Genomic DNA, 13721 nt, shown 5'->3' with positions numbered 1-13721 from the left:
GCAGGCGAATGCACTGATGAACGTGCGCCGTGATGTGCAAGCAGCGCCCCGCCCAGTCCCCCGCCCGGTCCGCGGGCTCAAGCTGTCCCGCAGCGCCCCCGCCGCTCACGCCGCTGCAACCTCCGCAGGCGCCGCGTCCACGCGTCTCTCCAGGGCAGTACGAGACTTCCGCGGGCGGCGCTGAGTCCAGGTCCCCGGCCCCCCGCGCTCCCGGCCGCGGTCCCGGGCCCGCCCCCCAGCAGTAGGTAGCGGCGGCCGGGTAGTAGGCGCGGGCAGCCACAGGCCGCATCACGGGCCGGCACCCACAGCGCACTGCTCCCGCGACGCGCGCGCTCCTCGCCACTCCGGAACACGGCGAGGACTGCTACTGGGAAGCGCGTCCACGCTCCGCGCGCCTCTCCGCCTGCGCCCACCGCCACCTGCACAGCTGCAGGGAGAGCGAGAGGGGGCGGGGTCAGGCGGGCGGGGCCGGAAGGAGGTCGCGTGGAGGAGCACACTGCTCCCACCCGACGTGGGGAGGACACAAAGAGGTCACCCAGCTGAGAAGGGTACATCGAGGACACCGGGGACTGAAAGGGCGGGGCCGGTGGTAGTGAGGTTCCTCAGGGATGAGCCTTGAGGCCCAGCGAGGGTCACAGTATTCAAAGGGGAAGCTGGGGCAGGAACGTGAAGGGGTGGCCGGGCAGCCTACCGTAGTCCTTCCGACAGAACTTCTTCAGGCTGATGCGGTAGTTGCCACGCGCAGGTCTGCAGTGCGACTCGCAGTCTAGGGGGAAGGGGAGGAAGCTGGGAGAGTCCCAGTCCCATGTCCCTCCCCGCTCCTGTCTGAATCCACAGTTCCCTCCCCCAAGGTCATGCCAGCCTGAGACCCTGTTGAGTCACCACTTACCCTGTGGGTCCACAGGGCTGCTCTCTTCAGTGGGTCCAGGGACAGGGGTCTCTGCAGAGAGAGTAGGAGAAAGGCCTTTGATGGTGGTGGTGAAAGGAGCAGGGGGAGCTACAGGGCTTAGGGGGCAGAAGCTGATGTGGCCTTGGCTGAGGTGGCTGAGGCAGGGCAGGGTCACTCACTAACACAGGGTGCCACAGGAGAACGGCTCTGCTGGAAGCCTGGGGCACAGCGGTTACAGGTGAGGCCAGTGACACCGTCCTTGCATGGACACTGGCCTGTGGTCTGGTTGCAGGTTTTGCCAGCAGCCCCAACAGGGTGACAGTCACAAGCTGAGGGCAGAGATGAAAGAGCCTGGTCAGAACCCCATCTGGGGTTTTGGGGACCCAGAGCATGAGGGCATGCAGTGGCAGGTGGCAGGCTCACCTCTGCAAGCACGGCGGTCACTCAGGGCACGACCTGGGTCACGATAGAAACCCTCCCGGCAGTAGTGACAGTGGCGACCAGCGGTATTGTGCCGACAATTGAGGCAGACACCCCCACTGCGGCGGCCGGACAGTCGGTACAGCTCCATGTTGAAACGGCAGCGGCGAGCATGGCCATTGCAGGAGCAAGCTGCAGGGAGGGATGGGTCAGGGGCAGGCCCACCTGGTCCAAGGTCCCCAGGTCACCCTCCAAGGCCTCACCAAGGCAGGCGTGGGCTTCCCGGACTGTAGCCCGCTGCCATGGCCTGTCGCAGTAGAAGGGTTTGCAGCGACCGCAGTCAGGGCCCTCGGTGCCATGCTGGCAGTCGCAGATCAGGTGGCCCTGGGTGTCCAGCAGGCACCTTGAGGCATGCCCGTTGCACTTGCAGCGACCGCCCACCTGGAGCTCAGTGGCTGAGTAGAAGTAAGGGACTGGGGCCTCTGAATCCCTGGTGTCCCCCAGAATGGCAGGCCTTGTGAGCAATATGCGGATATCTGTAGCGGTCACCCAGTCTTGGAGCACAGGGCTACTGTCCAGATCCAGGCCTGGTGGGCTGCCGTCCTGCACACTGAAGGCCAGAAGGCCACCACCATCAGGCTGAGCCTGGGGGGCTGGAAAGCACAGGGCCTCAGGCCCTGGGCCAGCAGGGCCATCATCAGAGACAGGCAGACGGCCATAGTCCGGGCCACAGTGGGATGAGAAAAAACCCAGAGGGGTCCAGCTGCGGCCATGGTCCTGCGACTTGAGCAGGGCCGCGGAGGCGGGAGGAGCTGAGCAGAAGCGTAGGCTGACGAAGACCAGCTCAAAAGCCTTGCCCAGGGGCACTGTGAGGGTCACGTTGAGGGGTGCCCGATGAAGCAAGTCAGAGCGCCAGCACAGAGGGTTTGCTGTGCCCGCTGCCGAGGTCAGGAGGGTTGCAGGGTGTGCCCGCCGAGGGTCCGAGGCGTCGCAGGACCTAGTGGCCGGCCGCCCGCACGTGCTGGACGCCAGCACCTCACGGCCCAGGGCTGCATTCACCAGGCCTGGAACGCAGCCGCGGGGCGCGCCCCCCTCGTCATGGCAGGGGTCAGCGGGCGCCGGCAGCCCCGGGCTTAGTGCAGCGGAGAGCGTGCCGGCGGTCAGCAGTAGCCCCCAGGGCCAGCCGGACATGGCCAAAGTCGCCGTGGGGCAGCCAGCCGGCGGGGGCCCCACGACTCTGCCCTGGGGCAGGGGGTAGCCTCGTCCGAGGGGCTGCCCGCCGGGCCCGCAGTGCCAAGCAAACAGAGCCCCCAGGTGGCCCCAGCGCGGGCCCAGAAGTGGGAGCAGCCGCGGGCACGCCCGCGACCGAGCGCAGCAAAGGGTATGTTGGCGCGTCCTCCCGCTGGGCCTGGAGCTATGACAGGCGTCGTCCCCGCTGCCGGTGCCTCCGCCCGCGGAGGCCCCACCCGCTGCCCGCTGCTCGCACTCACCCACCGAGGGCCGGGCCGAGCAGGTCTCCCGGCCTCCCGGGAAGGGCTGTGGGCGGGCGGGGCCTGGGGCGCCCGGACCGCTGCCTCCTCCCGGCTGCAGCGAGGGCGGGCGAGCTGTGCCAGGAGGGGGTGGGGGGCGCAGCAGGCGCGGGCCTGGGCCCAGCCAGGGGCGGGGCTGCTCGGGCCGGGGAGGAGGGAGGGAGGGGAGGGGAGGGGAGGGGAGGGGAGGGGGCCTCGTCTGCACAGCCGGAATCAGAAGCAGATTCAGACACTGGCTGGGCCAGCGGGGGAGGGGGCTGGGAGGCCCAGGAGCCGGGGGAGGGGCCGGAGAGCCAGGAATGCGCTGGCGGGAGGGGTCTAGAGGGGGCGACGCAGCCTCGCGGCCCGTGGGGGACCACCCAGCAGGGTCCTCGGCCTGGAGCCAGGCCTTGGCTGCTCCTGGGATTGTGCCACGTGCTGGGCTGGGGTCTGGGCCACCTCTTCTCTGAGGCCCATCATGGGTTTAACAGCTGAGGTCCTGGATGCAAGTGGAGCTGGTGGATTCTGGGGTGTCCCCAAAGCAGCAGTGCGTTCAAGTCGAAAGAATCCAGGATTGGGGTCAAATATGATTTTGAGTCAGAGCTGCTCTGATTTCTGGCTGTGTGGCTTGGGTTCCTGTTTCCTGGTCATCCAAATGCCTGTTATTATTGTGGAAATGCTGGGAGGATTGGATGAGCCCAACACAGATACCAGGCCTCAGCCTGGGCTCAGTCAGGGCGGACCTGAACTCAGCTAATGGATGAGGCCACTGTTCCCCAGCGGGGTGAGGCTTATCCTAAAGCACGTCTGAATCTCTTGAGGGTCTAGTTTCCTCATCACCAGGGGCCCAGTAGTTGGAGCTGGAGGGGAGGAAATGGAAGCTGGGGGTGAAGGTGGGGAAGTGGGGACCCCTGCGGAAGGGTGGGGGATGGGCTCTGACTCATGGGGAGGGGGTGGTCAAAGATGAATTTGGGTCAGAATCCCTGAGTCTGCTGACCTGCATCCCAGTAAGTTTGGGCAGGGAAACAGGCAGAAGCTCAGACGAATGGCTGGCACACCAGCTGCAGCCAAGAGTGACTCAGCCAGGAGGAACAGGGATCGCTGTGGGCATTACCTTTAGGTCCTTGACAGAGGGGCCAACGAGCATCCCAGCAAGAGCTGGGGGTTAGCCTCATCCTGCAGCTCACCACATGGGCATGTCTGTGTAGGCAGCGCTGCCACCCTGGGCCAGGCTAGAGGGACTATGAGGACCAAGAAAGGGAGAGAAGCAGAAACATTGCTTGAGAGAGGAGGAGCAAGAGGAAGGAGCAACTGACTCTGCCCTAGGTGCTTTTCAGGCCCAACTTCCACACATGCAAGGATTGGTGTGTGTATATACTGAGCCTTAGCTTCCCAATAAAGTGAATGCAAATGTGTCATTTACAACAAGCAGTGATTCTGGGATGGGTCAAGTTCAAAAGTAGCACCTTCCCAACCACCCTCTCAAGGTCCTGGCTCTGGGCCCCAAACCCTACTGGGATGTTGAGGGGCCCTGGTGGGAGCAAGGGGAGGCAGTGGAAAGAAAAGCCTCCTGGGAAACACACAAGCCGCCAGAGCCCCCAGGCTGCATGAGGGACACCATTATGGTAAAGCCAGCTTTGTCTCCAGCCTGCCTCTCTGCTGGGATCTGCAGAACATCTGGTGTGTGTGGAAGTTGGTGCCTGGGGCTCAGCACTGATGGGGTCATGGGGTAGCGGTGAGGGTGAGGAAGCCTGGGGCCCACAGGGGCATTGCATCACTGCCTCTCCAGGGAGAAGGCTGTGGGCTGCAGATTCTTTCCTAGAATTGCCCTCGCACACAATCCCCTCTTGTAGAGGTTGCCTTTGCAGATGGTCTGCTGGGAGTTGTTGAGCGCGTTCCCCACAGCCCCCAGGCTAGGCGCATTACTCCCCAGTGGGCTCAGCCACCTGTCCCAGACCCTGATCAGGGCCTCTCCTACCTCCCACCTCTTTGGTCCCTGCCCCCTCCTGGCACCTTCAGCAACCAAAAAAGCTTTGCCTGCCTTCATTCCTCCCACCTGCAACTCCTCAGGCCGCTGCACACTCCTCCCTCTGCTCAGAGTGAAAGCCACTGGCTTTGGGTTACAGGTAGGGAAGAAAGCATAGCGGGGCATGACAGTCCCAGGCCACAGGGAGACAGACATTCATGATCAACTAACTCTCGGCCCGGCCCAGGTCCTATTGTCCCCTCCAGACGCTTGCAAGCCACCACTTGTGCACGTCTTGCACGAACATTTATTGAGCGCCTATTATGTCTCAGGGGGCTCGAGCTCAGCGCGGAAGGCAGACAGCTCGGGAGCGAGGGCACAGCTCACTGCTGCCTCGCCTGCGTAGAGACTGGTCACGCGAGTCCTCATCCCGCCGCCCTGCACCCTGCATGCCAGGCTCCCACCCGCCCAGCGCTGTCAGGCCTGCTCTGCGGTCGCAATCGGCTCTGCGCGCCAAGCGAAACGCTGAAAAGCAACATCGGGCGGAGGGCGGACGTGGGGGGAAAGTGGAGAGGGAGGAGGGAAGGGAAACGGTCCATAGTCCCCTCCGCCCGGGCCTCCTAAGGGTTCGGAAAGAAACGGCTTAGGAAGGGGGCTTCTCCGACCCGCGCGGCGCTGGAGGGAGGGGGCGCACCGCCCGCTTTGGTCTCGGAGGGAGGGGGCCCTGCGCACGGGCCCAGGGTGTCCTCGGCTCCCGCCGCCCCCCTGCGTCCAGCCCTCCGCCGCTGAGCGCGCCAGCACAGGAAGGCGGCGGCCAGGAGCCCGAGGCCCGTGCCGAGCGTGGCCAGTGACACGCCCTGGGCCAGGTCCAGGCGGGGTCCGCGCAGCGAGAAGGTGATGGCCATGGCGGCTGCACCGGCCAGCACGGCCAGGGCGCCGAAGGGCAGGACGCAGCGCGGCCACGAGACTCCCGCACCGCCGGTGGCCAAGAGCAGCGCGCGCAGGGCCCCAGGGGGCTCTGGGCCGGGTGCGGCCAGCTCCGGGGGCTCTAGCGCTCTCATGACGCCGACGCGGTGGCCGCACTCGGGGTGGCGTGGGCGCCCACTAGCCCCAGCCTGCGTCCGGACCCGCCACGTCAGAGCCGATTGGCCTGGGACGCAGTGACGCCACCGGGGACGCCAGGGATGTTTCGCTGCCTCCTCCTGGCTTCAGCCGGGAACTAGGGGGGTGGGCAGGGTCTTTCTTACTTGCACTGGACTTCTTGTGTTGAGGCAACTCACAAACACCCCCTGCCAATTCTACCCTGGGTCAACCTATCCTGGATTGGCCCTGGGATAGGCAGGTCATGGAGTGAAGATCCATTGGGCTCTTGAGCACGGCCAGAAGCAGGGGTGGACAGTGTTCCACCCTCCTAGGACTTGAGATAAGGAAGGCAGAGCGTTGACCCAGGAGGAACAATAAGCCAAAGGAACCAGTTGAAATAATGCAGAGTAGACCGCAGACTATGGAAACTGACACTGGAGTGGACAGTATTGCAATGGGTTTCATCCTGGGGACTAAAGGATCCTCCAGGTCAAAGCACTTGGGCATAAGTTCTGCAGGCAGCCATGGAGTGGCCAGGAGGGACTTGACTAACTGGGGTGGTGGCAAGGCAGGGGTGCTGGGTGTCAGCTTAGCAGGGTGAGCTCCACAGGCTCTTGTATCTTGGCTGAGGGTTCCCTAGGTTCTGTCTTTGGAGGGACCCCCCTCAACGCAACAGCGCTTTTTTTTTTTTTGGTGGGACTGGGCTTTGAACTCAGGGTTTAGTGCTAGCAAAGCAGATGAGGCTTTTCATTTTGTACTTCCAGCTCTGTCATTCCCCAGTAGCTCTCAACCCCAAGCCCAGTGTCTGACAGTATTTCTTGACTGCTGGGTCTTTTAAAAGTAGGGTCTCCTGCAGATAGCAAAGAGCCACGCAAAGCGACTTCACTGTCACCTAGTTCAGCTCCTCATCTGCACATTTCCCTTAGCTCTCCACAGACCCAGCTCCCTTCAAGTGCTGCACACTTCCTGCCCTGCTGCCTACAGGGGCCCAGGCCACTTGGGACGAGGCTGGTGTTCCTCCAAGCTCTAAGGAATGCTTGGGATGCAGTAGGTGCTTAATAAAGTTTCACTTTAAAAAAAAAAAACCAACATATGATGAGCATGGAGGTGCACGTCTGTAATCCCAGCACTTAGAGGAGGCAGAGGCAGGAAGATTTCAAGTTCTAAGCTGGCCTGAGCTACATAGCAGAGACCTTGCCTCAAAAAGCTGAAAGGGAAAAAAAAAAAAAAAAAAAAAAGACATGTTTCCTGGCCTTGGGCTAACAACACACTTCAGTCCAGTGCAATAGATGTATCACCTCATTCATCTTCACACCAACCCCATAAAGGTAATAACCATTACCCCATGTGACAGTGGGAACAAACCCTGGGAAATGAGGCTCAGAGTATAAGAATCTTGGTGAAAAGCTGGGCATGGTGGCTCACACCTGTAATACTGGCTACTCAGGAGGCAGCGATCAGGAAGATCACGGTTGGAAGCCAGCCCCAGGCAAATAGTTCAAGAGCCCTTATCTTGCAAATATTATCATAATAAAGGGCTGATGGAGTGGTTCAAGGTATAGGCCCTGAGTTCAAACCCCAGTACCACAGGAAAAAAAACATCGCTGAACGTCCCCCAGAGGAAATAAGTCATGATGTAAACTCAAGTCTGGAGTTGCAGAGGTCACTCCCTGATCCCTACATTTCTACAGGAGCTGGACAATCCTCCCAGGAGGTGACAGTGGAGTAGGGGAGGGAGTAAAGGACCCCCTGTTGGAGGCTCACCAGGAGAGGGGAGGCCCCAAATCTGACACAGAATCGGCACCAGGAGACATGGTGTTGGAGCTGCAGACACTGACTGCCCTATTCTCCAGTGTGGAAACGCGGTTTGTCTTCCAACAAGCCCAGTGTAGCTCTAGGAACTTGGGGATTCAGTTATCCTGTGGCAAACATCCACTGAGTGGCTTTATCCTTTCCTCTTTGCAGATTTTTTTTTGAGGTGCTAAGGACTGACCTCAGGGCCTTGTGTATGCTAAACAAGCACTCTACCACTTGAGCTATGAGCTATGCCCCTGTGCCTCAGACATTTGTTGTTTGCTTGTGTTTTTGACATAGGGTCTCACTGGAGCTGGCCTAGAACTCAACATCTTCCTACCTCTACCTGAGCAGCTGGGATCACAGGCATGCACCATCATACGCAGCTTCTTGACTGAGATGGGGGGTCTCTCACTAACTTTTTGCCTGGGCTGGACTCAAGTTGAAATCCTATGCATCTTTTCCTCTCAAGTAGCTGTGATTACAGGTGCGAGCCACTGTGTCCAGTCTCCCCTCACACTTTTTTTCAGGATAGGGTCCAGGTATGTAGCCTAGGCTGGCCTTCAACTTGAGATACTCCTGCCTCAGCTTCCAGAGTGCTTGGGTGCTTCCAAACACCACCTTGCCCCTTACCCGATCCACTCTTTTCTATTTTTATTTTAGTGGTACTGGGAGGTTGAACTCAGGGCCTCCTACTTGCTAGGCAGGCACTCTACCACTTGAACCAGGCCTCCGGTGACACAATCGTGACTAATAAAACCATAAATAAGGAAACAAAAAGACCCCGTATCAAGTCCCACCTAGGCATGATTTACATAAATATTTCCTAAAGTAGTTTTAATATGATACAAGTGGCTCTAAGGTCTATAGTAAGAGAAAACAGATACCTGGAAAGGCTTCTCTGGGCCTCTGGGCTGTAACCAGGGCCCCAGGAATGTAGAAAGCCAAGCCCTAATCAGCAGGCTTGGTTGTGAGAAGAGCTGGGGTGGCCCTTCTATCACGCCTTCAGCACCCACATTTCCCAGCAAGGTACAGGCATGTCTGGGACTCCAGACCCACCATCCAGGGAAATCTCAATCCATTTAACTCCATCTGTGGGGAGGAGGATCTCCCTGAGAGGCTTGCTGCCCAGGGTCTGGAGGCCTGAGGGGGAAGGCTCAGTCAGCAGGGTCATCTCGGAGGACAGTGAGGAAGCGCTCACTTCCCTCGCAGAGCAGGCTGTGAGCAGCCCGGCACAGTGTCAGCCAAGTTGGTCCTTGTGGCTCCTGGGTGCTTATCAGAGGGAGGAGTTCAGCCATCAGGACCTGGGGGGCAGTGCAGGGCAAAGGTCTCAGGGGGGCCACAGGTGGGCATCCTCCTGGTGGATCATGGGGAGGGGCACAGTTACATCACAACCTGGGCTTGCCTTCTCTTAAAGCTGAGCCCTCAGGAGGCACCAGTGCCAGGTGTCTGGATACACTGCCCCACTTCCTGCTTTGGCAGTACCTTTTCTAGGTGGATCTGCTGGTCCAGCATGGCCACCCGAAGCTTCAGGGCTGCCAGGGTCTGCAGCTCCTGGGTGCTGGAGTAGAGAAGGATCTGGGGACTCCAGGATGAGTCCTCTTCACCTCTACAGCTGGACAAGGCCTGGGGGGGATTCCCAACAAGATATGGTTCTGGTGGTGGTTCTGTCACAGCTGTGAAGACAGGCAGATATAGTCTCATGGGGTGGCAGCCATGACCAAGACCCAACTTCTTTCCTGGGCCAGTGCTTGGCTCTTTAGACACCCCTCCCTGTTCCCAATTCACGCTGGGCTTTCAGAACAGCCCAGTGTGTGATACAGTGCAATGGCCCTGGGCTTGGTTTGGCAAGGAAAGTCTTTGGTGGGGTGTTCTTTCACCTACTGGATTTCTTTACTGTGCTTACGTGTGACTTTCTTGGGACTGACTTTGTTATTGATAAGATTTCAAACAACTAAAAAATATAAAGGAAAAAGAAGCTCTGTTGTCCATGATACACCCCCTGTTATCTCTTCATTCCCATGCACTGCTTGTCCAGTAACAAGCAAATTGTTCAGTGTGATGAGGAGGCTTGATGGGCAGTGAGTGGGTTAGGGGCTATGTTCAGCAGGTGAGGATACCTGGCTGGTCCTACAGGACAACTGGTGAGAACCCAACACATTGTGGGTAGAGTAGGAAGGGCTTGCCTGCCTTTGGTCTCTGGGCTGGTCACCCTTCTTAAGGCATGGCCAAGGTGGGCCACAGTACCCTGACCCTGGTTCAGACCTCAGTGGTGGTAGTGATGGGGCCTTACCTGCACGTAGGTCCTGCAGCCTGTGGAGATACTGCTCAACGATGGCCTGTAGCCCCTCCAGAGTGAGCAGGGAGCGGTATTCCTGCATCCAGTCAGCAGGGGCTACACAAGTTAGGGAGGGCAGACTGGTTCCATGGCCATCTTGAACCCCGCTACCCCATTCTCCACACTTCCTCCCAAGCCCCAGATAGAGTCCACTCACCTGCTGAGAGCTCTTCTTGCATGTGCAGCCTCAGTAGCATGCAAACCTTCCGCAGGCGCTGGGTCTCCACCTTCACTTCCATGGCACTGGGCCTGGGGCCAGACCAGCCTGACTGCACACAAGTCAGGGAAACTCACCTGAGGCCAGACCCCACCTTCCCACCAAAGATGGGGCTGGGGAGAGGTCATGGCCATCCCATGCTGGCCCCTGCTCAATCCTGCCAGGTTTAGACCAGAAATTCCCGTTTCCCCCACCCATCCACCCAGTTCCCACATGCTCAGCAAGGATACAGCCATCTGCATATTCTGGATGAACTGGGTTTTGGCACTGCTGGTGGCATCTCTGGAATCACTGGTCTGTGTAAAGTTGAGCTGGGCCCACAGGCTGGGATGCGTACAAGGACACCCAGGAACCAGAGGGACATGGTTATCCTAGCCAGCTGAGATGGGTCTTGGGAGGTAGGTGAGGATCAGGTAGGAAACCCAAGTTGGGTGTATGTCTCTGCTGAATGCCAGCAGAGGCCTCTAGAGGCCTCGAAGAACCTAGACAACACTGACCAGGGCAAAGAGAGAGCTGACCTGCTGTAAAAAGTGCTAGAGGATTCAAAAAAGAAGGACAGAGGAGCTGACAGTGACTGGTAACGTGACGGGTAAGAGACCTAGGCGGTTACTCTGTACCAGGAACAGTGCAAACACCTGAAAGGCACCACCTTGTTCAACTACCAGTTCTAGTATTGTCACCTCCAGAGGGAACACAGACCGGTATTTGGAGGTACCAGGCATCATGTTCAGGTCTCAAGTCTGTGGAGCCTGAGTGACTAGAGCAGTCCTAGCTGGGTAGACCCTGAATGTGGACAGTGACTCCACCCAGCAGAGAAACAGAGGGACCCGTTGGAAGGTCTTGCCTGCATATCCCCAAACTTGTGACGTTCTTCCAGTCTCTCCCTGTCCCCACCCAGCCTTACCGGGAGTTCTTGGCAGCCGCCTTCCTGAAGGCCATGGGGAGCTGCAAGAGGGTCCTGTCAGAGAAGCCAGTGTTCAGAGTAGCCTTGTCTCATGCTGGGGGTTATCGGTAGGATAGCCCCCAGCAGGAGCGAGGCCCCTCTCTTGCCAGCCCCATTGTTAGACAAGCCCTTTCCAAGGGACTTGGGAATGGCATGGGAGTTGACCAGCCCAGTACTGAGAGAAGTGAGGGCACCATAAGCAGATCCCCCGCCCTCCAGAAACCAGTCGAGAACAACTGGGCTGGGGGAGAAAGGGAGCAGACAGAGAGGAAAGGGCAGGTCAGGTTCCAGCACGTCACTGGGCACCATCTCAGTCAGCTGCTCTGCTCTGCCTGCTACAGAGCATGGCCTCATGCGGTGGGCACCCCAGGGCTCCCACATCCAGCTCAATGCCCTGCCTTCCCTGTACCCAAAATCCAGCTGCTGGATCTGAGCGGATAGATGGCAATTTCTCCAGTGAGAGTGTTGGAACTTTACCCTTTCTCCTTGAGCGTGAAGGCTTCTGTGGCCTGAGGAGCAGCCAGTAGGGACATTTGTTGGTCCCTGAGGCCTGATCCAGGCCTGGTGGCTTGGGTTCCTATTCCCACATGGGTACTATCTCCCACTGATAGAAATCTGCATTCAGGGTGCTCCTTGACAGGCACTTTGGTCTGGTGGATGGCTTTGGTGGGTCTTGTCACTGATACACGGCTGCCAGTTCGGCTTGAGGCCTGAGGTGGGGCAGAGGCAGTGGTGCTAGGAGCAGTGGCAATGGATCCAGATTTCAGGTTGGTTGCTCTGTTTCTTTCTCCAGCCTTAGAGATGCCTTTGCGCACGCGAACAGCCTTCTCCAGGGCCCGGGTCAGAAACTCCAGCTCCTTCAGGTCTTGGGGGCTTGGTGTGCACGCTATGGAAGCCCAGAATCATGCAGGGGACTCCTTCCCCACTGTCCCAGGATGGGTCCCTCATCACTGCATGCCAGAGCCAGCACCTGGAGAAGGTGGGTGACCGAGGTTTACCTGGAGATGGGTCCTTTTCCTTACTTTCTGGCCCTGGAAGTGGCTCCGGAGCCGGGGTGTGGGCAGGTTCCCTGCAAAGACAGGGCAACCATAGACTCCACCCCACAGCAGCGACCTGGCCTAAGAGCCTGAAAGGCTAAGGGGATGGGGCGCTGACAACTGGTATCTCAGAAGTGTGTGGCTGGGCCCGACCTCCCAGCCCCTGGGGCTTTGCATGATTCCGAGGGTCGCCCGGTCAGGGTGCCTGGGGTCGGCATACCAGGCCTGCAGCAGCCGCCGGGAGACGCGCAGGCTCTCCTCCAACTGCCGTTGTCGCTCTGAGCAAGCGTCTAGGGCGTCCTGCAGCTCGGTCACCAGCCTGGGTAGGCGCATGGACAGCTCAGGACCCCTCTAGCCTCGGGCCCCGCGCCCGCCCCGCCTTTCCCTCCCGCCGCGCGAGGCTCACCGCCGCGCGCTTTCTGCCGGCAGCATTACTGCGGTGCGGCTTCCCAGAGTTTTGCCGCCGCCGGATAGCCTGCCCCTTCCGGGTAGAAGACCGCCTCTTCCGGTCGAGCTACCCAATCCTGATCCCAGTAGCCAGGACCCGCCCCCGACCTTGAACCCGCCCCAGCTCCGCCCCCCGGCGGTATGGCTGGGACTCCGCGCTGGGTTTGTGGGCTAGAACACCGGTGACTCGCAAGATTCTGGCTTGGGTAGGTGATGACGCCATTCCCGTGCTCCGTTTGTAGGGCATCTGCGAGCGTTTGACCTTATCGTAATCTGACCTTATTGAAGGAGCTCTAAAGCCAGGGACAAGCTGTCTTGCCGATACCAGGGTCACATGGCGCAGGATGGTCAAGAACATGGACGGGGTAAGAATGACTCGTGTTAGGATCGGGGACAAGAGACAGGAAGCACTTCTGCACATGGCGGGGCGAGGGGATGATATCCAGGGAGGTGTCAGGTAGGTACCTGGATAGAGGGGGATGAAGCCCAAGAGATTGCAAACATATGGCATATAAAACTATGGGCCTGGCAATATGGCTGTACTTGAGGCAGTTTGAAAGGTGAGTGATGGGTTATTAGGAGAGGTGGCTGGAATGCAGAGAATGGCTAGGAGACGGCCCCCAGTAGGGAGCCATGGGCAAGCACTGCTGCCAAGGACCTGTTAGTGTCCTTGTCTATGGTATGGGGAGAGGGGATAAGGACTACTATGGGCATAGAGGCTGCTGGGAAGGAGTGAGGAGGGGAGCAGGCCCCAGTGGAACTGAAGGTTAATAGGAATAAATGATTAACCCAAACCTTTCAGGGACCAAAAAATCTTTGCCCTAACAGGAAGGGCAAACCTTGGGGGTTGCTTTAATATGGAGAGGTGACAGGGGACATGAGGAGAGCCCAGGATGCCAAGCAGAGAAGGGAAAGAAGGTTGGAACCCAGGAAGTCCCAAAGCCACACTTAGGATGGGCTGTGGGCATTCCTGCCTCCTATTAAGGAAGAGGGGAGTAGAAAGGCTTGGAGCAGCCCTTAGGAGGGGTAGGAAAACCTGACAGCACAGTCAGGTGGGCCCAGATGCCCCTTGGAGCAGT

General features: G+C 59.1%; 2 protein-coding genes across 3 annotated transcripts; both read right to left on the bottom strand.

The window, feature by feature from the left end:
* Nucleotides 1–77: 77 nt before the first annotated feature.
* On the bottom strand, nt 78–2866 carry Ntn3 (netrin 3). Its single transcript, XM_020173160.2, has 6 exons — nt 1573–2866; nt 1313–1501; nt 1069–1218; nt 890–940; nt 692–766; nt 78–427 (listed from the first exon to the last, which is right to left on the bottom strand). Exons 1-6 carry the CDS (start codon nt 2498–2500, stop codon nt 78–80), a joined length of 1743 nt encoding a protein of 580 aa, XP_020028749.1. The 5' UTR covers nt 2501–2866.
* Nucleotides 2867–8470: 5604 nt separating this feature from the next.
* Nucleotides 8471–12671, bottom strand: Tedc2 (tubulin epsilon and delta complex 2). Of its 2 annotated transcripts, XM_020173164.2 has the most exons (10): nt 12602–12671; nt 12416–12514; nt 12157–12227; nt 11636–12044; nt 11120–11173; nt 10446–10539; nt 10156–10267; nt 9954–10055; nt 9146–9336; nt 8471–8964 (listed from the first exon to the last, which is right to left on the bottom strand). In XM_020173164.2, exons 1-10 carry the CDS (start codon nt 12625–12627, stop codon nt 8818–8820), a joined length of 1305 nt encoding a protein of 434 aa, XP_020028753.2. In that variant the 5' UTR covers nt 12628–12671; the 3' UTR covers nt 8471–8817. The 2 variants fall into 2 exon arrangements, with proteins under 2 accessions (XP_020028753.2, XP_073916345.1); XM_074060244.1 differs by lacking the exon at nt 12602–12671 and having other exon boundaries at nt 11636–11868; nt 12416–12477.
* Between the last annotated feature and the right edge of the window lie 1050 nt (nt 12672–13721).

This window comes from Castor canadensis, chromosome 17, assembly GCF_047511655.1.
Source record: "Castor canadensis chromosome 17, mCasCan1.hap1v2, whole genome shotgun sequence".
Lineage (NCBI taxonomy): Eukaryota > Metazoa > Chordata > Mammalia > Rodentia > Castoridae > Castor > Castor canadensis.
The sequence above is the reverse complement of the archived record's forward strand: the minus strand, read 5'-3'. Positions and strand labels throughout refer to the sequence as shown.

Excerpts from the sequence above, each read along its gene's own strand:
- Ntn3 (XM_020173160.2), bottom strand. The coding sequence starts at position 2,500 with ATGTCCGGCTGGCCCTGGGGGCTACTGCTGACCGCCGGCACGCTCTCC. Across the intron at positions 767-889 it reads CAGCCCTGTGGACCCACAGG|ACTGCGAGTCGCACTGCAGA; the intron begins GTAAGTGGTGAC and ends CCTTCCCCCTAG. Across the intron at positions 428-691 it reads GTTCTGTCGGAAGGACTACG|CTGTGCAGGTGGCGGTGGGC; the intron begins GTAGGCTGCCCG and ends CTCTCCCTGCAG.
- Tedc2 (XM_020173164.2), bottom strand. The coding sequence starts at position 12,627 with ATGCTGCCGGCAGAAAGCGCGCGGCG. Across the intron at positions 10,268-10,445 it reads TCCAGAATATGCAGATGGCT|TCAGGCTGGTCTGGCCCCAG; the intron begins GTATCCTTGCTG and ends ACTTGTGTGCAG. Across the intron at positions 8,965-9,145 it reads AGCAGATCCACCTAGAAAAG|GTCCTGATGGCTGAACTCCT; the intron begins GTACTGCCAAAG and ends ACTGCCCCCCAG.